General features: G+C 39.9%; 1 protein-coding gene across 1 annotated transcript in view; it reads right to left on the bottom strand.

Moving 5' to 3' along the window:
* Positions 1 to 968: 968 nt before the first annotated feature.
* Positions 969 to 21,884, bottom strand: part of Ano5 (anoctamin 5) — a 51,849-nt gene continuing 30,933 nt past the window's right edge. Inside the window, exons 12-20 of the mRNA XM_051148618.1 lie at positions 20,411 to 20,485; positions 18,377 to 18,599; positions 15,487 to 15,656; positions 14,453 to 14,550; positions 12,129 to 12,259; positions 10,494 to 10,699; positions 8,066 to 8,244; positions 6,183 to 6,288; positions 969 to 1,487 (exon numbers count right to left, since the gene is read on the bottom strand). Coding sequence (XP_051004575.1) covers positions 1,266 to 1,487; positions 6,183 to 6,288; positions 8,066 to 8,244; positions 10,494 to 10,699; positions 12,129 to 12,259; positions 14,453 to 14,550; positions 15,487 to 15,656; positions 18,377 to 18,599; positions 20,411 to 20,485 — 1,410 coding nt within the window. The 3' untranslated portion in view covers positions 969 to 1,265. The remainder of the gene's footprint in view (positions 1,488 to 6,182; positions 6,289 to 8,065; positions 8,245 to 10,493; positions 10,700 to 12,128; positions 12,260 to 14,452; positions 14,551 to 15,486; positions 15,657 to 18,376; positions 18,600 to 20,410; positions 20,486 to 21,884) is intronic.

Below are 21,884 nucleotides of genomic sequence, written 5' to 3'. Positions count from 1 at the left end.
TATTGTATTAACTGAACCAATGACAAGAATGGCTGTATATCCACCATAGCCTTAAATGTGGAAAGGATAATTTAGCAAATGTACTTCTTTCCACCCTATCACCTTCTCTCTTGGTTGATTATCTGTTAGTGATAAACTCTGTGCTCACAACCCTGACAGTTCCTCCAAAAGAAGACAAGCTGACATCTGAAATGTTGTATCCTGTCAAATCAACAGTTAGCTGGACAAGTTCTCATGTGCCAAAGGCATAGAAAGGAGGCGCTGGGCACCAAGGTGCACTGTAGCTCATGGAAGGACTGTAAACTTATTACACGCTTTGGGGTTTCTTTTGAGCAAAGAGATCACATTTTGTAAACAGTTTGTGCCCAACTTAGACAAATGGGTAGAGATAAAAAAGGCTTCGTGATGCAGACATCAGCATTTCAGAGAAAATTTCAAAGGTTCGCTGTATAATTGAGTGAGTTAATTTTCATGCACTGCCATTCATTCTCTAACTCCTGAGAAGTCATACTGGCTGCACACAATACCTTCACTTGGAAACCTGCAGTCACCATGGTGGTGACACAAGTCAACAAAGTGGAAACACCACCTTGAAAAGCACTGCCCCCCTCCCCCGAAGAGTCTTTGATGAAAATTCATTTAGTCTCTTGGAAAAATTAATTCTACGTTTACCAGGAGAGGCTCTCTGGGATTCTGACAGAAGCTAACTGTCACCTGACATTGTCAAGGGCACACTGCTGCTATGATGTCTACCCAGTGTTTGTTTATAGGTGAGAGTTCCCTGAGGCATCTGAGGTTGGCTTTCAGTTGTGCATTTTACAACAGCAGATGTTTTATGACTTGGTGGGTCTCTTTGATGACTTTTTTTTTTTTTAAGCAACACTTTTCTGAGAGGGAGATGGAAGACACTCAACAGAAGATGGTAGAGATGTGTAGCTGACCTGGGAAGTGACAGAGCACACCCCCCAGGCCAGGGTTTCACTCCAAGTAACAACACTCCATGATTTCCCAGAATCCACCGGTACCACCTGCAACTGTTTATAGGACCCCAGAGAGCCACACCCTGGAGAGCCCAGTGGATGATGCCAGCCTGTGTTCCCTTCTCATAGCACACTGCCAGCTTTGAGTAAAGTGCATAAATACTGTGAGTTAAAAATAAAAGAAGGAAAGAAAAACAAATGGATACATGGCTTCCAGCATCCAGCCTCAAACCCAGAGGCAACAGTGAACCAAGAAGGGCGTCAACTTCTCCTCTCATGCGTGGATTAGACTGGGATTTTGCTCCTCAGGGATCTGCTTTCATCTACTGTGCTATGCCGAATGACTTTGTTATATTCAAAATCCAAGTTTTCTTTCAGCTTGTTGAGCTCAAAGTCATGAATGATCTTGACAGTCATTAGCTTTTCTCGCTTGATTTTCTCCACCACATCTTTTGGAACATCTGGTATCATCCAGGCCAGTAGAAATTTAAACACAAAAACAACGTGCTAAAAGAGAGAGAAAAGAAGATCAGAGATACTGTTTAGAACATCAAGAATTCAGCAACGAGTCTTTACAGGTCCCCTAAGCATCTGATAAACTGTTGGACACAGGGAGTACAAAGTTGAACACACATACACACACACTTATTTTTTATTGATAATATTCATGTTACATCTCAATTGCTACCTCATCCCTTGTATCCTCCCATTCCTCCCTCCCTCCCACTTTCACCCTATTCTCCTCCCCATGACTGTGACTGAGGGGGACCTCCTCCCCCTGTATATGATCCTAGGGTATCGAGTCTCTTCTTGGTAGCCTGCTATCCTTCCTCTGAGTACCACCGGGCCTCCCCATGAAGGGGACACACACATGTGCTTACATATGCTTATTCTGTAATTTTCACACACATGATGGAATTAAATAAATGTATGTTTGAGTAAGCAATTAGAGAAATGGAACATGGCTATTAAGAAACCTCCCCTTTGTCTATGCCTCTTCCTAAGAACCTAATAAAATATCTCTAAAATGATCCTAACTTCCTTTAGAAAGGAAAGCTCACACTCAACCATGTAATTAATGACTGAGTGTGAGGTAGAATCCTAAACCGTACTAGCCATTTTGCTTTCAACTCTTAGAAGGTTTTCAGGAAGGAAGTTGGGGCAGGCCTCCTGAGGACATTAGTATAGGCCAGAGCTGAACAAGATAGTCAGTTTGACATTTCTATGAGGAACAGTAGAATGTTCTGGAAGTATGTAAAGAATTTTAACTTTTACACCAAAAAAGACATGAGCATGGGGTCACAAGCTGTGGGACATGGTCAAGGTAGGACGACCCATATGCCAAGCAAAGTTTCTAAAAAGTGAAATTCAGAATATTGCATGTAAGTGGAAAAGAAAGAGCAAAAGCCGTGGGGTCACAGGATGGGAAAGAAGTCTTCACCTGGGAGTCTGGCTGAACCCTCTGGCCAGCTAAGAACAGAGTCCTAGTGAGACCATCAACATTAAGGCTTTGTCTCCAAAGTGAGTCTGCACTTTAGGGCTCTCACCAGGAAACCCCTGTACAACGCTAATGCCTCTTGGTTTTACCTTATCACATTATAATATCATCTTAAGGCACCTCTTCCAGAGTCATTCTATAATCTCATATATTAAAAAGAAAAAAAAAGTTTCTTAGTAAGCTCTTGAGATTTGACTTGAGAGCTACAAGGATTACCATCTTGGCCTGGACTCAGACTCTCGATTGTGACTCCCGTGTGGAGCCGATACCCACGTGGGTAGGATCTTCTTTTTTCTCTGAGTGTTTTTTTTTCCTCTTTACTCATATATGCTTAAGATATATGTTGAAAATGTCTTAATATGGGGCTGGGTGATGAATCTGTGGTTAAGAGCACTGACTGCACTTCCAAAGGACCTGGGCTCAACCCCCAGCTCTCTCTCACACAGCAGCTAACAAATTTAACTCTGGCTTCAGGGAATCTGACACCATCTTCTGGTGTATGTGAGTACTGCATACATGTGATACATAAACACACATGCAGGCATAACACACGTACACATAAAATAGAACGAAATAAGTACAAGGAGGATATCTCAATAAACTGCAGCAGCCTTTGGAGACTCCAATACCAGGCTCTTGGGTGTGCTTGGATAGATTTACTGACTTCTGTCCCTTACGGTGTTAGATTTAATTATTGATTGTGTGTATGTATGGACATGTGGGTGATGTATAGGTGGGTCATAGAACAACTTGCAGATGCTAGTTTGTTCTATCATGTGGGTTCTGGAAATCCAACTTGAACTGTTAGGATTGGACGCAAACACCTTTTCCCTCTATGACATCTTGTCAGCCCCCTTCTGTCTATTAAACAAACAGAAAACAAGTCCAGCACTGCTTTAGTTGCCTTGGCCTGAAACTTTTCTTTTTCTGTGTCACCCCGTCTGGGATAGCAGAACTGCAGACTGAATTTTTGTGGATTTCTAATGAAAGGTGGGCTCATTACCTCCACACCCTTTTAGTCCTCTGGTTCTTGAATGTGCAACACTGTCCACTATGCAATGAAATGTATAATAAGAAAGAAAAAAAAAAAAGCAGAGAGGAGCAAAAAGGAAAATAACTAATGAAAGAGCCCAAGCATGGCTCCATCTCTTTTTTTCTCTGTGATCACTGAAATTTGGGCAAGATAGATATTGTTGCAGAGAGACAGCAGAGGAAGGAAATCACAAAAACGGGAATTTTTTTTTTTTTTTTTTTTTTTTTTTTTTTTTTTAGCCGTGAACTTGAAGAGTGCTTTTTGGATCTAGGGGATTCAGGCAGCACCCAGAACTATAGTCCCATAGTGAATAATTTGCTTGTGAAGTTTCAGACTGTCAGGTGGGAGGACTCACAAAGTCTGTCCATTTTAAGGTCATTAATAATGAAGGGGGTTGGATGGCGCTGTACTTTATAACAGCATTAGAAGCTGGACAAAAATGGAGTGATGTCCTAAATGATTTTCAAGATCATCAAACATAAGGTTAAAAAAATTAATGGAGACAACTTTAGACTTTTAATTTCAGAACAAGAAATATATGTAGGGAAATTTTCAATATTCAAGGTCTCAATAAAACCACCTATAATTTTTCTTCTGAGTTCCTGAAAGATGAATCCAACAAAGTTAGGTGGCAAACACAGGGGGAATGTTGGAAGCAGTTTACTGGCTAGAAGATTGATGAGAGAGAGAGAGAGAGAGAGAGAGAGAGAGAGAGAAGAAGAAAAAGAAGGAGGAGGAGAAGGAGGAACAAGAGGAGGAGGAGGAGCAGGAGGAAGAAGAAGAAGAAGAAGAAGAAGAAGAAGAAGAAGAAGAAGAAGAAGAAGAAGAAGAAGAAGAAGAAGAAGAAACATAGACTTCATCAGGGAAATGTTTTTCAGAGCATATTGCATGAAACAAACATTACTAGTATTTATAAAGGTATACTGTATAAACTTGATTAAACTCTTAGGTGAAACTCTAATGAATACACTATTTCAGAGTTGAGAGTGATTAAACATCAAAATCAGAATTATTTAGTGTATAAACCAAGTACTAGCAGGTTCTGACGTGTCCCTTTGGTGTTTCCATAGCAATATTGACCAGCAGTCACTTTAAAGAAAATGAATAAAGGCTATTGACAAACTGAAATGGTATCAGATCAAGGATGCATGGCTAATAATTCACCAAAAGATTGCTTTTTGAGATTTTATACTTCAGAAGAGGAATTATGGAACTTTATAAATAATAGGTAATTATTATGCATGTATATAATTATCTTGAGGAGCAGGAGGAAGATGATGGTGTATATATGAAGTATCAAGTGTGCTCTTGTGTGTGACATGTCACTGTAGGATGTCAACAATTACATCCTAAACACTAAAATATGAGCTTCAAAGTTGAAAGCGTTTGGTTCTAGAGATCAGAATTTTAGCTCATGAGAAATGTGTAAGGGTACTCTCAGTACTAACTACATTTGATTTTAAACACACGTGGATCCCCTAGATAGTAATAGTAAGTCCAAGAGACTCTGGCTGAACAGCATGCGCTCAGGTTGCCCCTGTGTTGTACTTGGGTACTCCCACTGGGGGACCACGTGTCTGTCTGTCTGTCTGTCTGTCTGTCTGTCTTTCTGTCTCTCTCTCTGTCTCTCTGTCTCTCTCTCTCTCCCTCCCTCCCTCCCTCCCTCTCTCTGGTCCTGTTTAATGAGTTTTATCCATCCTCCCTCTATGGTAGCTATCTTTTCTTGTGAGCATTCTCTCCAAATATCCCACAGCTAAGAAGTGCCCTGCATTGGGCAGGACTGATGCTTTGAACTAACATACTGATGGCACCAAATCCCAGCATTAATACTAGCTAACTAATTTTTTTATTTTGATTTTCTTTATTAAAATTTTTTATTAATTCATTCATATTACATCTCAATAGTTATCTCATCCCTTGTATCCTCCCATTCCTCCCTCCTTCCCATTTCCCCCTTACTCCCCTCCCCTATGACTGTGACTGAGGAGACCCTCCTCTGCCTGTTTATGCTCATAGGGTATCAAATCTCTTCTTGGTAGCCTGCTATCCTTGCTCTGAGTGCCACCAGGCCTCCCCATCCAGGGGAAGTGGTCAAATATGGGGCACCAGAATTCGTGTGAAAGTCAGACCCCACTCTCCACTCAACTGTAGAGAATGTCCTGTCCCTTGGCTAGATCTGGGTCAGGGTTTGGTGTTTACTGCACATATAGTTCTTGGCTGGTGCCATAGTTTGAGCAGGACCCCTGGGCCCAGATCCGCCTGTCCTAATGTTCTTCTTGTAGATTTCTAGGACCCTTTGGATCCTTCTATTTCCCCATTCTCCCATGCTTCTCTTGCCTAAAGGTTCATCTGTCAAAGGTAGAAACACAAGGCTAGTTGGTGAGAGTGTTGTGGAACAGAGGCTTTGGAATGTGTGTTCTAAAAACCAGCCTTTTCCTGACCTTGCCACGCATATCCTCTCTTTTTCTGTTACCAAGGTGCTTTTACCAATTACAGGTGAATAACAGGCTCCCATAGAGAAGTGGGAACTTATGATAACAAATGCCCTCTTCGAAAGAAAGGCAAAGAAGATAACTTCTCCATGACAGGTGGGTTTAGACACAGACACTTTGGGGAAGGGCAAAATGTATGGGAGAGGTGAAGGAGATGGGAAGAGTCCAGGGCATCTTACTTCCATTACTATGATGAAGGTCATCTTGGCAGCGAGGACATGCCAGAACTGCATGTTATGGGCATATTTGTTCTCATGATCAGGGGGGTTTCGGTAATCTCTGTACCTAAAATCAAAGCAAAACAGAAATGAACCATAGATAGGTAGATGCATAGATTTGCATAGAGAGATGCTCTATGGTGTCATAGATATCTACCTGTGATAAATAGATATGATAGATGACAGGTAGATAGGTAGATGCTGGATAGATAATCTAGGATAGGTACAGATGATAAACAGTTGACAGACGATAGGCAGATAAACTAATGTCATGTAGATAGATGATATTTGAGGTAAGTTTACTAACGTGACCTGGCAGAAACTTTTGTTATTTCTCTTAGGAGATTGGCTACAAACCCAGGAAAATAACACATAATGTTAAACCTTTTCCTTTCACACAGCTCCAGGCTTGTATTACTTTCCCGAAGTACGTCCCTAATAGAAGGCAAACCAGAGAAAGTTCCTTAGTTCCTTGGTCTAATGCAAGCCTCTCCCAGGACAGACAAAGACACCATGGCATTCTATCAGAATGTTCCTACTGTCTGACCCATCTGACCTACTATGTGGACCATTTCTGTTTCCTTTTAGGTGGGCTGATGAGGTAGTGTTCTCTTTCTGAAATCTTCTTGGTGCTCAGACTTTCAGATTATTCTCTGCTATGAAGCCACCAGACTGATGTTCTTCAAAACTCAGTCCAGCTTTTAGAAAGCGATGAAACCAGGAAATCAGATAAAAGAGACCTCAGTCATGAGCACTGTGCCATGATCCACATGCACCCATATGCACCACAGATCAGTGCTTTTTTCTGGATGTCCTGAAGTGGTTTTCTTGCTCTTTGTTATAATCGACAAGGGAGTAGTTAATGTGAGGTTGAAATTAAGATTAAAGGCCTTTGTATGTACATATGTGTGCATATGTCTATTGGTCAGATGGCTATCTATTATCTATTTATGATGTATCTAGTATCTATCTCTGCCATCTACATATCATATATTGTCACTATCTGCCAGTATATTTACCTATCCATCAAGCTATGAATATATCTATCTTTATCACATGTCTCTATCATCTATCAATCAATCTGTATCATATGTCTCTATAATACATAATCTGTTTTCTATTTTATTATGTACACCTATCATCTATCATCTCTATGCTATCAATCTATCTTTATTATCCAACTACCTATACCATCTACATCTATCATCTATATGTCTTTGTATTTATGTATCTATCATTTATCCACATTTATCTATCTGTCTATCTATCTATCTATCTATCCACTTGCCTATCTCCATCAGCCATCTATCATCTCTATTATCCAGCTGTTTACTTACTGACAATTGTTTTCATATTCTATGGTGTCAAGATCCCCACAGAACATGATAAACTGGGTGTGGTAATGACAGCTCACATATCCCGCCTCACGCATTCTATACTGAAGAAAACCTTTGAGTGGAAAGATGGTTGGTGAACTGGCTCATAATTATATTGCTATCTCTCTAGTTCTTAGTAGAATTTCTGAAAGTAAGTGGTAAAATTCAAGTAGTTAATGATACTAACTGATGGGCAGATGTTATAGATGAAGTCCAGAGAGCGTTCTAGGTAGTGGTCAACATTTTCAAGAATAATTCAAACGTAAGAATTATTTAAAAACAATACGACCTCTACCCATGATGCCACTTCCCCTTGTACAATCTGTCAGGTCACATAATGTGTGAATTCCAGAAATGATGCAGGACATTAGCCCAGGAAATGAGTTCTCAAGTAAACCTTTTACACCATAAGACAAACATTAAGAAAGACATTATAAGTACAATACTAAAACCTAGACAGAAGGAGACCTGCAAGTGATGAAGTCTCTTTTCTCCATGGGCACTGTGTTGTTTGGAAAGTCAGCTATCAGGAACACTGACAGGCTGTTATTGACATATCCGGCCAAGGGTTCTGTTGAATTCTTTGAGTAGGCGTAGAAGTAAACTAACCGGGGAATGATGTCAGATGTGAACGCGACAATGAAGGCCTGATGGACAAAGGGAGAGAAAAATGATGAGCCTAGCCCAGTGCTCAATGTCTGACTTGTGTGCAAGCTCACTTTTGGGAGCCACATGAACGTGAGGCGAGTCAAACACCACTCTACAACATGCAAAGGCTCATGGGTAGCCTGGAATTAATCTTCCAAAATTTCACAACTCAAGATAGCTAAGTCAAGAATTGACCTATGGGTATTTGCTGCCCCAAAGCATCCTTGGCCTTGCCATGACTCATGTTCTGATTGACACATCCCACTGCTGTTAAAAAGAATTCCCTTGTCTGGGGCTAGGAGAGAAATAGGTGGGGGATAACAGAAGTCATTTTTCTGTATCTCTCTCTCTCTCTCTCTCTCTCTCTCTCTCTCTCTCTCTCTCTCTCTGTTTCTGTTTGTATTTGTATTTGTGTGTGTGTAGATATTTTAAAAACCTGCATATGTCCTTATATGTGTATATGCCTGTATATATTGATATATGGAATAACCTGTGTGTATTCATGATTGTGTCTGTGTGTCTGTGTTTTAAGTGTGTCTATAACAGGCTGCTGAATGAAAGAGTGTGGGTGGGCACTTAATTGTAGCTTATTACAAGTAATGTCAGAACTTCATTCCATGGGAGTGCTATATTTTTCTAAGCAAAATGATCACAGGAATAATTTCTATGTTGTAGACCGCATGAGTGCACTTAAAACCTTCTGTCTGACTCTGGTACCTGTGCATTTGGTGGTATAGTTTTAAACATCCTTTTCTGTTACTTCCACTGCTATGAGTATATTTGGTATTGTTGTTGCTTGTTGAATGCATCTGACATTTTTATTTTCTCACAATTGATCATTTCAAACAGGTTTTAAACCTAGTACAGAGCAGGCTGTTGTTGTTTTCATGGGTTTGTGGTTTTGTTTGTATGTTTTTGTTTATGTTTTTTTCAACAAACTAGCTCTTGCTTTACTCAGTATTTATATTAATTGTTCTTTTATTTTATAAGTTGACTACTTATCATCAATTATTATTTTTTTTTTTGGGTTTTTTTTTTGAGGCAAGGTTTCTATGTGTATCCTTGGCTGTCCTGAGTCGCTTTGTAGTCCAGGCTGGCGTCGAACTCACAGCAATCCACCTGCCTCTGCCTCCCAAGTGCTGAGATTAAAGGTGTGCATCACTATGCCTGACTTCAATTTTTATTTTTATTTTTACTGCTTCTATTCATGTGTTATGTCTTTGAATGTCCTTTTTATAGCTGAAGGCACATGCTTAGGGCAGGTTTTCCTGACATTTAAAAAATTTATCATAATTTATTCACATTAAATCCTGATTGCTATCCCATCACTTTTATCTTCCCTGTCCCACTCTCTCTCCCTCTTCTGCCCTCTTCCCTTCCCCTAGACCTCTAACAGAAGGGGACCTCCTCCCCCACCATATAACCACAGACTATCAGATCCCATGAGGACAGCCTGCTTCCCCTTCCTCTGTGGACCCTCTGGGGCTCCCCACCAAGGGGAAGTGATCAAATCGGGGGCACCAGAGTTCATGTCAGAGGCAGTCCCGGCTCTCCCCATAACCGTGGAGGATGAACTGTCTCTTGGCTAGATCTGAACAGGGAGTCTAGGCTTACTGCATACACAGTTTGTTCTTGGTTGATGCAACAGTTTGTGCAGGCCCCTGACTTGGTTTTTAAAAAAGCATTTCCAGCAGAGGACTTTTCTGCAACTTTCCTTCAGCTCTTTTGTCATGTTCCCACCATATTTATGCTCTACAATTTTGACCACATTTCCTTTATGTAAGCTTTCTAAAATAAATCACAATTCGGTTGACAAATCTCCTTTTGATTGTCTCAGTAAGGGCTTGAATTTTAGATGAATGTGAAGGCTATAAAATTAGTATTTGTGAAATTTAGTTTTAAAAATAATTTTACAATAAGTGAAAAGTAGTAAATTTGTGTTATGTTATACATATTTCCATATAATCATTCTTTGACTGCACTGTTCATACATGTTACATTGTCACTGATTTTCTGCCTAGCATGGCACAATCTGTAGAACAACAGCTTTAAAATGCTAATGAGAATCTACTATTTTCTCGCTATTGTTCTTGCTCGAAAAATAATGTTTAGGATGGCTGGTCCTTATAAATCATCACTGTGATGAAATTGGTGCTGATGAGAGTTGAGTCAGGTGCCATTCACACTTCTCCACCCCCGCAGATACAGAGAGAAATGCAAAGCCTCCCAAGGAAAGAGATGGGCTTACATTAGTTGCAACAGAAAGGATGGCCATTCCATAGAGAATGTCTTGCCAGACACCTATGGAGTGAGCTTTTGCAGCGACAGGTCTCCTGTACTGAGTCGTGAGCTTCCAGGCATCCACTCGGATCTCCATAATGTTGTTTATAAGAGCAAACAGGGGTGCCAGGGGGAAAGAGGCCACGAACAGCGTGACAAAGCCAAACTGGAGAACTGAAAAGACAGGGATTACTTATTACTGTGGAGAGAGAAGGGCCACTCTGCCTAGTTCCTGCCACCTCTACCCCATCTTTTTTTACCTGCATGGCTATGAAGTGATTAGTAACACTGATGGTCTCTTTCAGGGACCAATGGCTAATCTGAAGGAGATGTAGTGTGGGTTTTCAAGGTGTCAGCTTCAGCTCTTCCCCTAGAAATCTAGTCTACTTAATTTCATTATCTTCAACACTGAGAATAAATACAGTCAGCCAATGAATTAAATGCTAGTCATGACTAGAAGAATGCATAAAAATTCTCAGTATAAACTAAGTCCTGATTGGCTTTCAACACACAGAAGCTAATTTTGTTTTTTTGTTTTGGTCTGTCTTTGCTAATTTTGTTATAAATGATATTATTTTACATCTTTATGTCAGTAGTAATCTTTTCTGCCTGTGTATGTAAATCATTCAGAACTTACATAGTGAGGAAAAATACCATTTTATCACCCTTTAAAACAAGAGCTACTTATTGTATACTGAGCTACTAAAACAAGATTTCCCATCTCTTTGTTCCACGATGTACACACTATTACCTGACTAATGCCATGCAATATAAACTACATATGGAAACGGTTATCTGGAAGGATAAATATGTTCTCTATTATACTGACAGATTTTGAGATAAATATATAATGTATCTAGTAAATACTAATCACTTGATGGTTTTCAGATGGTCTTTTTTATTGCACCATGATTTTGATAATAAATACACAAAGCACCCTCTATAGCTGCAGAAAAAAATCAATGGATGTTGGTGAGAAAAATGCTCTTGGCAGACCACACAATCAGCCCAAACACTAGTTCTCTAAGATCTCATCTCAGTGTGTATTATCTGTTCAATCAATGGAACAAAGAAAAATTGAACCATTTTATCCACCTATCCATTCACCCATCTATCCAACTGCCATCTATCTTCCAGCCATCCATGTATCTTCCATCAATCTGCCATCAATATATACATATACCACCACCTGTGTGTGTGTGTGTGCTTGCTATCCATACATCTCTCCACCATCAATCCATCCACCTATTCATTTATCCCTCTTTATTTCATCCACCGTGTGTGTGTGTGTCTGCCAGCCATTCATGTATCTACCTATCCATCTACCTGTTCTTTCATCCACCTACCCACCATCCACCTATCCATCAATCTAGTCAATATCCATCTACACATACACAAAAATCACATACCCATCCATAAATCAATCTTTTAGTATTCATATATCTACCATTATCCATCAATCGGCTCTCTATCCATGTCATCCACCTTTTTCATTCAATAATACCAAACATCTACCATAAGAAGACATAAAGAAATCACAAAAGATGAAAACTATTCATTTGATTAGCGCTGATGCTGCCTCCGCACCTCGACTGGAAATTACCTGTTTCTAAGTACTCATAGAACAGTCCAAGGCTTCCAAAAACCTGTAGGTCATGGTCTTGTTCCCAACGACTGTACAGTTTCTCGGAGTGAGTTCGAATTCTTCTGCGTCTCCACCAATTAAAAATCAAGCTGTCAGAGAGGATAAAAGTTGACACGTGGAGAAAAAAAGTCAGAGAGCCAGTGTGTTAAGTCTGGAGAGCCTAAATACCACAAACTAGCACAACAGGAGATAAGGTCCAGATGAAAACCTGGTATTGTCTCTGCCACATATGGAAGTGGGGAGAAGGCAAGCAGTTCCCACTCTGCCTGCTGTAAAGCAGTGTGCTCATTCAGACAAAGTCAGGTTGATAGGGTGAAGGAGGTGGTCAGAGGCAGGGGCATTTGCCAATCCCATGCCTCTGGGATGCTCAGAAAACATTTGCAGAAATGAGCAACCAAGTGTAACAGAAAATGTACATGAAAAGAAAAGCAGAGGCCTATCTAGGTAAATGCAATAGATTACAAGACACTTGCCAACCACATTTTATACCACATAAAGTAGGTTGTGGCAGTGTTGGAGTGCACTGAGGAATAAGTTTGGTTTTTTTTTTAAACTAGAAAATTAATCAGTACAATAGACATGATGGTAGAGATAACGTTAAACGCAAAAGCACTTGCTATCAAATACCTTCTGAAGTCTGCTTCCAACAGATCATCCTAGAACCAAATTAGCTCAATACAATTAAAAGCAACCAACAACTTAGAGGGAAATGGCTTCATCAGTGCGAAGAGCATTTGAAGTTAAAAACCAGAGTGAGAATGTGCATGGTCATATTCAAGTGAGTGGTGTGAATGGAAATAAATAAATGAAATAAAGCAAGCACGGAGCTGTGGTTGTAAAACAGAATGTGTTGCCACTGGATAGGAGATGCTTCAGGTACTAAATTCTTAGAGTGGAAGAAAAAACTGCATTCACAGACTTCCCAAATAAATAAATAAATAAAAACAAGAAAACAAAACAAAACAAAAAACCCCAGAATCTTCCAAAGATATGATACCAAATAATAAAGGATAATCAACCTGAATGTCAATGTCCGTATTTAAAGCAGTGGCCCCCAACCAGAGTGGTTTTGCCAGGGAATCTTTGCAATATCCACAAGCATTGTCCCTTTGCCACAGTGGGGAAGAGGTGGCCAAGAGCCCCCTATTGATGACTCTAAGAATGCATCTATTTATCCTGGAGTGCAGATGGAAACAAGATGATGCCTCAGCTTACTCAAGGCTAGGCAACTTCATACGATTACTAACAATCGAAAGGATAAAATTTATGATAAAACAAAATATTTTCCACATCTATGCTCAAAGAAGAAGAGAACAAAGAAGAGTCGGTAGCTAAAGCTTTTAAAGCATTGCTGCAAAAGCAAAGCAAAACACAAAACAATGGCAACAACAACGGATGTAAGCATCCAGGTAGGACAGGCATTAAACATCACGAACAAGTGCACTGCTACAAAGGAAACACAGAGCCAGAGAGCCATCCTCTCATCTTAAATTTCAGGCAAATGAAAAATAAGACTCCAAAGACACAAATGATCAATGGATAAATAACATTATTACATGGACTGCTGCAGCAATTGTGACATGAAAAGAATAATTATTTATAGATATCTCAGATCCAAACGAAGACACAAAGAGACCTAAAAAAAAGATGGAAGGGCACACAGAGCCTGGTGGGGGTGAGGGCGCTTAGGAATTCCAGTAGATCTTCACTGAGCCCCTCCCTACGGGGGCTGCTGGATTCACACAGCACAGACAACTACTTTAAATTCTATACTAATTACTTCTGCTCCACTGAAATTATTTTTAATACCTATGATCTATTAGCAGCTAATTTTGTCCCAAGTCAAATTTGATATTTTGTGTATGAATGTCTGATTTTCTTCAACATTTCCTAAAAAGGAAGCTTACTGATTTCTCTCTCTCTCTCTCTCTCTCTCTCTCTCTCTCTCTCTCTCTCTCTCTCTCTCTCTCTCTCTCTCTCTGTATGTGTGTGTGTGTGTTTCCATGTATATGTATGTATATGTGTATATATATCTATCTGTATATATTTATGTATGTATGTATGTATGTATGTATGTATGTATGTATCCTGCTGATCTCATACATCAGAGGAACATTTCCACCAATGAAAAGAGAAAGGTAGGAACCTGCACTGTTCACTAAACATGAATTGTTCCTGTTTGCTTAGACATTTTCTGACAAAGACACCATGACAGTAGCAAATATACACATCTTCTTGAATAGCTATTTAAATCAAATATGCAATGTGTGAATCATACGTACGGTTGAAAGATTTCATGGATGTTTCCAAAAAGCTGTTTTCCAATCATTATGATTGTTAGCTGGGTTGTCAGCTCTACCAGACAGCCTGCAGGATCACACTGTTCAGAAACATGAGAGGAGAAAACAGAGATAGAGGAAGAGAAACAGAATTTCACAACATCTGGAATATCTAAAAGTCAAGAAGGTATAACAAGGAGTTATAATATGGTTGGGAGAGGCAATGATGGGATTCAGGCACCATTCATTCCCATGGACCTGGGTAGCTGCATCACACCCATCTGGGAACTGTGCTGGAGTTACAGACTTCTGAAACGTATTCTTAGAAAAGTATCAATCCTTAGGCCTGGACATAAGGCCAGATAACTATGGGTCATGTCTACAGGCTATAGAAGAGACTTTTCTTGACTCTTGACCCTTTGCTGGATGCTTTCTTGAATAATAGCTCTATTCTACTTACTCTATATTTTACCGCTGTTTGATGGTATCAATTGCCAACCTGTTAGAATGTAGTAGAATCACCTGAGCAATGAGCCCCTGGACATGTACATGGAGGATCATTTCTATGTTTGTAATTGAAATGAAAAGACCTATGCACTGTGGGTGGCACCATTCCCTAGATGGCATTCTGGACTGTGTAAGTGGAGAATGGGGGCTGAGCAGCAACAGGCATTTTCTGCTCTCCGATTTCTAACTTTGGATGCCACATGACCAGATGCTTCAAGTTCCTGCTGCCTTGACTTTTCTGCCGTGATGGACTGGATTTTTGAGTAATGACAGGAAATAAGCCCATTCTCCCTTTAGTTGCCTTTGGTAGAATATTTTTATCATAGCAATAGGAAAACAAACCAAGACACGCCGAATATACATGCTTGCTCAAAGGAAACTCAAAAAAATCTAGCAGATGATAAAACTGATGAATGGGTGGAGCCAATGTCTGGACTTCTACAGCTTGACAAGATCTGAAATAGTGCTAGGGAGAAAGGGAGGTCTTAATTATCCGAGGCCACAGATCTGACCTGGAAGAGAATTCTTACCTCTTCGCTTCTCCACATGTTAAACATATATGTGTACTTCCCAGGATATCCCACGAACTTCCCTTTAAAGAAGGCCACGTAGAAGCAAGCTGAGTAATAATTCACGAACTGGAAGAGAAACATCTTCAGAGTGAGGCTGCTCTCATACTCCTGGTAAGTTCGAGGAATTTCTGCCAATAATAACCATCAAGGATAAATGCATTTTCCTGGAATGCTATACTTGAACATGGCTGTCTAGTCACATCCATTTAAAGATGTGTGAAAACGCTTCTTACCCTGACCTCAGTTGACCAATAATAAAGAGTGGTGTGTTTGTTCTGGCTTTCTGTTGGTCATGTTGTGTTGCTCCCATGTCTGAGATTGTTTAAGAAACAGTCACTACATTTCATGAGTGGGAGTTTCTCTAGGTATAAGACAGTCTAAATGTGGGATGTAAATACCTACGGCACTAGAAGTCCCTGTACTCATCACTGCTAGACACTACAGAAAATCCCATCATGTTTCTTTTTCCTTTGCCTGTGGTCAAGCAAGTTGAAACCAGGTAAGGTTAGGTCAGGGGCTAAGATGGCTTCTAACTATTTTGTACTTTCTTCTCCTGAACTAAACTGGGACTGAAAATGCTTAATTAAAATGCAGTCTTGGTTTGTAATTTAATCAATTCTTAGGATAAGACAATATTAAATTCTCCCCTGTACCTGTCAGAGCATTGTGAGGAGCCCAAAGAGTAAGGGAATACACTTTTTCTCATGAGTTGATAATTTCCCAGTAGAACAGCTGGCCCAGACCATGACACTTTGAGGAGTAGGACACATAGTCTAAGGACACAGATAGCTTCCATTTTGATGAAGCTCAGTTGCATTCATTTAAGATGTCTCAGGTAGGAGCTCAGGGATGATTTTCACTAGAAAAAGCCATAGCTTCTTGGCATGTTAGAAGCAGTTTATATGCTGTGATTGGTTCACTTGCTTTTGCCCAGAGAATGTAAACTTGACCGAGAACTTGAAATTTGAAGGCAATGCAAGGACTGTTTCTGAGTAGAACTTGCCCAGTGCTCTTGGTGCATCTGTATTGAGCAGGTATGTGAGTGAGTGGGCTGGGAGGGGCATCCAGGAGTGTTATAAGAAGAGATGCCTTTGGCTGCTTAGTGGTTCACCCTGTCTATCTCTACCTTGTCCAAGAGGGGAATAGCAGCAGCATTCCTTGCTCAAAACTTTGCTTTACCTGTGACTCCATCATCTTTCCACTTCAGGAGAAATTTTGTTTATTTTTTTCAAGTTTTACTTATTTCTTTATAATCTAAAGGAAATGGACAATTTTCTTGATAGATTCCACTTACCAAAGTTGAATCGAGATCATGTAAACAAATTAAATTATATTTCCTACAGAAACAGAAACAGACATAAAAAATGGCCAGGACCAGATGTTTTCAGATTGGACATCTACCAGCCCTTCACCGAAGACCTAACACCAATACTCTTCAAACTACTCCACAAAATGAATATGGAAGGAACATTACCAAATACCAAACAGTCATCTTGATACCTAAACCTCACAAAGACCCAACAAAGAAAGAGAACTTCAGACCAATTTCTCTTATGAACATTGATGCAAAAATACTAAAAATACTCGCAAACTGAATCCAAAAACACATCGAAGATATCATTCACCATGACCAAGTAGGCTTTATCCCAGGCATGCAGGGGTGGTTCAATATATGGAAATCCATCAATGTAATCCACCATATAAACAAAGTGAAAGAAAAAAACCACATGGTCATCTCCTTAGATGCTGAAAAAGTATTTGACAAAATCCAACACCCACTCATGTTTAAAGTCTTGGAGAGATCAGGAATACAAGGCACATACCTAAACATAGTAAAGGCTATATACAGAAAGCCAACAGCCAAAAATCAAATTAAATGGGGAGATACTCAAGGAAATTCCTCTAAAATCAGGGACTAGACAAGGCTGCCCACTCTCCCCTTCTCTCTTCAATATAGTACTTGAAGTTCTAGCTAGAGCAATAAGACAACAAAAGGAGATCAAGGGAATCCACATTGAAAAGTAGAAAGTCAAAGTATCCCTATTTTCAGATGATATGATAGTGTGCATAAGTGCTCCCCAAAATTCCACTGGAGAACTCCTACAGCTGATAAACACCTTAGGAAAGTGGCTGGATACAAAATCAACTCAAAAAAGAAAAAAAAATCAGTAGCTTTCCTGTGTACAAATGACAAACGGGTTGAGAAAGAAATTAGGGAAACAACACCCTTCACAATAGCCACAGGAGAAATTGTCAAACTTTAACAAGCAATCCAAGTGGCAATGGTGCCCCTTAAGAAGGGAGGCACCATGTTCTAGATCCAGGTAGGGGGAGTGAATGCACTGTTTTGGTTTTGTTATCTTACCCCCTATTTCAGAATGATTTCCAGAAGCAAATACCTTCCAAGAACAAAATGTGTAAAAACAGATCAACCCATGTTTTTAGTACAGTGTGGATTCTGATCAGGGTTCAGCTGTCTTCACCTAGGGAATGTTAAGATAAGTGACCTCACAATGACCATGGAATCCTGAACTATCAATGTGGACCTTATAAAATTCCTAAAAATCAGGTGTGGGTCTATTTAGAGGAAAAACTATCCTGAAAACTGATCTCTTCAGATGCCAACTCCCTGGGAGAGGGTTCACAGATTGATGTACAGATGGATATCTATCTACCTATCTATCTATCTACCTATCTATCTATCTACCTACCTACCTATCTATATCTATATATCATCTATCTATCTATCTATCTATCTATCTATCTATCTATCTATCTATCTATCAATCATCAATCATCTTGACTCCAACCTGTGTGTAAATCACTCCCATAATTCTTGCCAGCTTACCCATTTTTGTAATCCAGGCAGATATCTTCTCATAAAAAAAATTCAGGATCAAGATGAAGATGAAGTTTAGGCATGATCCAGACAGAGTGGTGGCTACCTGGGGGGTGAAGAAGCTCTTCACGCTCTGCAGGGTGGCTTCGCTTTCCATGAAGCTGGCAAATGTGGCAAAGACTGACAGGCGATAAATGATGATGGACACCATGCTGCTGAGGAGGAGAGCCATCTGAGGAGAAAACCGAGACTCACTAGATATGCTCTTTTCCCCATTTTATTATACTGCCCAGCAGGTTCTTCGGCAAACCAACTCCTCTTACCATAGAGGCAACAGATAAGCCAGGGGAAGGCTTAAAGAGAAATCTTTGGGTGGCTACAGATTAAACCTAGAATAGGAAAAAAACAATTACCCGCTGTGAGGAGACAAGCCTCTGGGAAAGTCTGTGAGTAGGTAATCTAGATTAAATTAACTGATATGGAAAGACCCATCTTAATTGTGCCTGACATCAATCCCTGGGCCTGGGATCTGGACAGACTAAAAAGGGGAAAGTGAATGGAGAATGAGCACCCATCTCTCTGCGCTTTGCGACTATGTGTGCAATGTGAGCAGCTGCCTCAAGCTCCCATTGCCACGGATGCTCTGCCATGATAGGGTATGCCTTTCTTCTCCTTTCAGTTGGTTCTTGCTGCTTGTTTCATCATAGCAACAAGAGAGGCAAATGCTACATTGACTTTTTAAAGTTCATTTTCTCACAGTGGTTACAAGTGACAGCCATATTTCAGAATCCTACTTTTAGCTTAATATGTTTTAATGTGGCTCTTGAAATCAATCTATCACCTACCATGTAACCTCTGTCTATCTGCCTGTCTGCCAGCCAGCTATCTTCCCTTCATCTATCTATCATTTATCTATCTGTCTGTCTATCTATCTATCTATCTATCTATCTATCTATCCACATCTAGATTATCTTAATTAATATAGACTATCTTTAGACCCTTAAAGAAAATTAAAAATAATCCTGAACCAGGGACTAGGTGGCCACAAATTAATCCCCCTTTCAGGGAAAATTTGAAAACACGATCTAGGCTTTAGTTATGTGGTTCCCACATCAATTTTGTAGACTTTGTATATTGCAGAGCAGTGTGGCTTTATATCAATTCATGACTGAGAAACTCTATTTTAAAGTTGAGAAAGCAAATCATATTGAGGGATAAGTAGAAAACTAAAACAGAGCAACCATTCAGGGACCATGCTTCCTAGTCAATTTCTCAGAATTGATCCTGAGGTGGCTATTTGTTCCCTTTCCATTTATTTTTTTCTTCTAAAAGTTATGTAAGCTAAGAAAACATATGCCAAGAAACTTCAAGATTTCAAAATATTTTAATAATAATGGTTACAATTTACAGGATATATACATTGGAGAAGTCAAACTACAGTATACAATAGTTAATTTCTTTATACCTTAATATGGCACTCACTCAGAGGCTAACACCTTCACCCGTCTTCTACAAATTAAAGGTTAACTGTGGAGAGTATACAAATTTGAAAAGGAAATGAAAACAAAACCCCAAAAGCTCATGGTAATAGATAACTGTATTAGCTACAGATGTGTAGAGAAACCAACTCTCTCACCATAGGTTGTCTTTCTCAGATGGTGTTCTGCTTATTTCAACAAGAAAAAAATGTAATAATTTAATTGCTTGATTACCTTTGTAGATTCTTGAAGGGAGATAAAGCAAATGAATGACACTGATAACACTAACCAGAGACAGCAATGAATATGAATGTGGTTAGTTGTAAAGGTATCAGTCGATGAGACAGACAGAAAAAGAACTCTCTCCCTATATCTTTCTACAAATTTCAGTATTGGGAATATCTATGTAAATTACAGCATGCTTTGTGTAAGAGGTATAGCCAATGTAGGAAGAATGGTGCATGGCAGAAATGTTCCAAGAGCAGATATAGACAGAGCTGTGGAGACGACTATGGTGACCATGCTCTATAGAAATGGTAAAAAACAATTACAAAGTAGTGCTTACCCCAAAGGTCACTGTGGTCCCTGACACAAAGTACCATGGGATGCGATGACACAGAGGCATGTGTGGCTCCATCTCCTGTAATATTAAAGAAATAACAAAGTAGCACTTTCTCCTCACAGTTGAGACTCCAAATGACAGTAGAAAAATCAAGGATTACAGTGAAGGTAGAGCCCTCATAAAGGACTCTCTCTGAATACAGCCCAAGAAAAGTGGCGCCTACCCTTGAAGACAAAGAAGGCCATCAGACCCTGAAGTGACACCCCACCTGAGGTTAGAGACTTGATTGAGGCAACCTGGTTCCTAAGTGTTGGGTTGCAGTGGCCTCCAGGGCCTGAGAGAGGGGAGATAAAGTCCAAATCTCATCCCTGAAATATGATGAGGTACAATTTAATTCCTTGGGATGTGTTCCCTGCTTGCTTTACAGCAGGTCAGCCTCTTTCTACCTCCATTGCCACAGGCTTTAATACACAAGATAGTAATTGGTCCAACCAACATTCTGAACCCTAGTAAAACATCTATTTTTATTTATGAAGTTTGTTATTCAGTAAAGAAGAGCTGCCAGGAGATATGCAAACCACAGAATTCTATAAAGTATAAGATTCTAGATCTATGGATTTTTCAGGTTGGACCAAGAGCTACAGAACATTATCTGGGCTGAGAAACATTCTAAGAGCTCCCTGGAGACTCAGGCTATGCATGCATGTGTACACTATGTCCCTGTGTGCATCCAATGCATGTGTGCTATTGTAGGCTTGTGCCCATTGTGTATGTGTGTGTGTGTGTGTGTGTGTTTGCACACATGTACCATCCATACAGACCCACATGGGAAAGTTCTGCTTGTACTTGAACCCTAAAATCTACTGCCAGAAATGAACATTTTCTGCCTCTTTATTTTGATTCTGTTAGGGCTAAATGAAGAGACTGAATCAAGGAGAACCTATACATACTTTTTGTCCATGAAGTACAAATGTAAATGCCCACTCCATCTTTTATTCTGTTAATTTTTGTGAAACCAAATGGCCTGCCTCTGTTGCCTTTTTATTTTTATACTATGAAATAGGAACAAACAGGCAAACAGACATTGTGTCATTATTCTATCCAATGTCTTTTCTTAACTCCTGTTCTGGTTTAAGTAAGAAATGTCCCCCATAGGCTCATGCATTCGAACATGTAAGTGTCCAGCTGGTGGCACTGTTTGGAGGAGTTATGGAACCTTCAGTGGGTGTAGCCTTGCTGGAGGAAGTACATCACTGTGAGAGGGCTTTGCACATCTACAGGCTAGCCCCACTTCCTTACCCTCTCTCCCTCTGCCCCCCTCCCTGGCCCCCTGCTTCCTGTGTGTGGATGATGAATGCGATCTCTACGTTTACTGCTTCAGCTGCTGAGCATTTCCTGACCTTATGGATTTTCCCTTTGTAACCTAAGCAAAAACTATACTCACCCTTTTCTAATTTGCTCTTGGCAATGGTATTTT

Source organism: Acomys russatus, chromosome 7, assembly GCF_903995435.1.
Source record: "Acomys russatus chromosome 7, mAcoRus1.1, whole genome shotgun sequence".
Classification (NCBI taxonomy): domain Eukaryota; kingdom Metazoa; phylum Chordata; class Mammalia; order Rodentia; family Muridae; genus Acomys; species Acomys russatus.
Note: the sequence above shows the minus strand (reverse complement) of the source record. Positions and strands in the feature narration are given on the sequence as shown.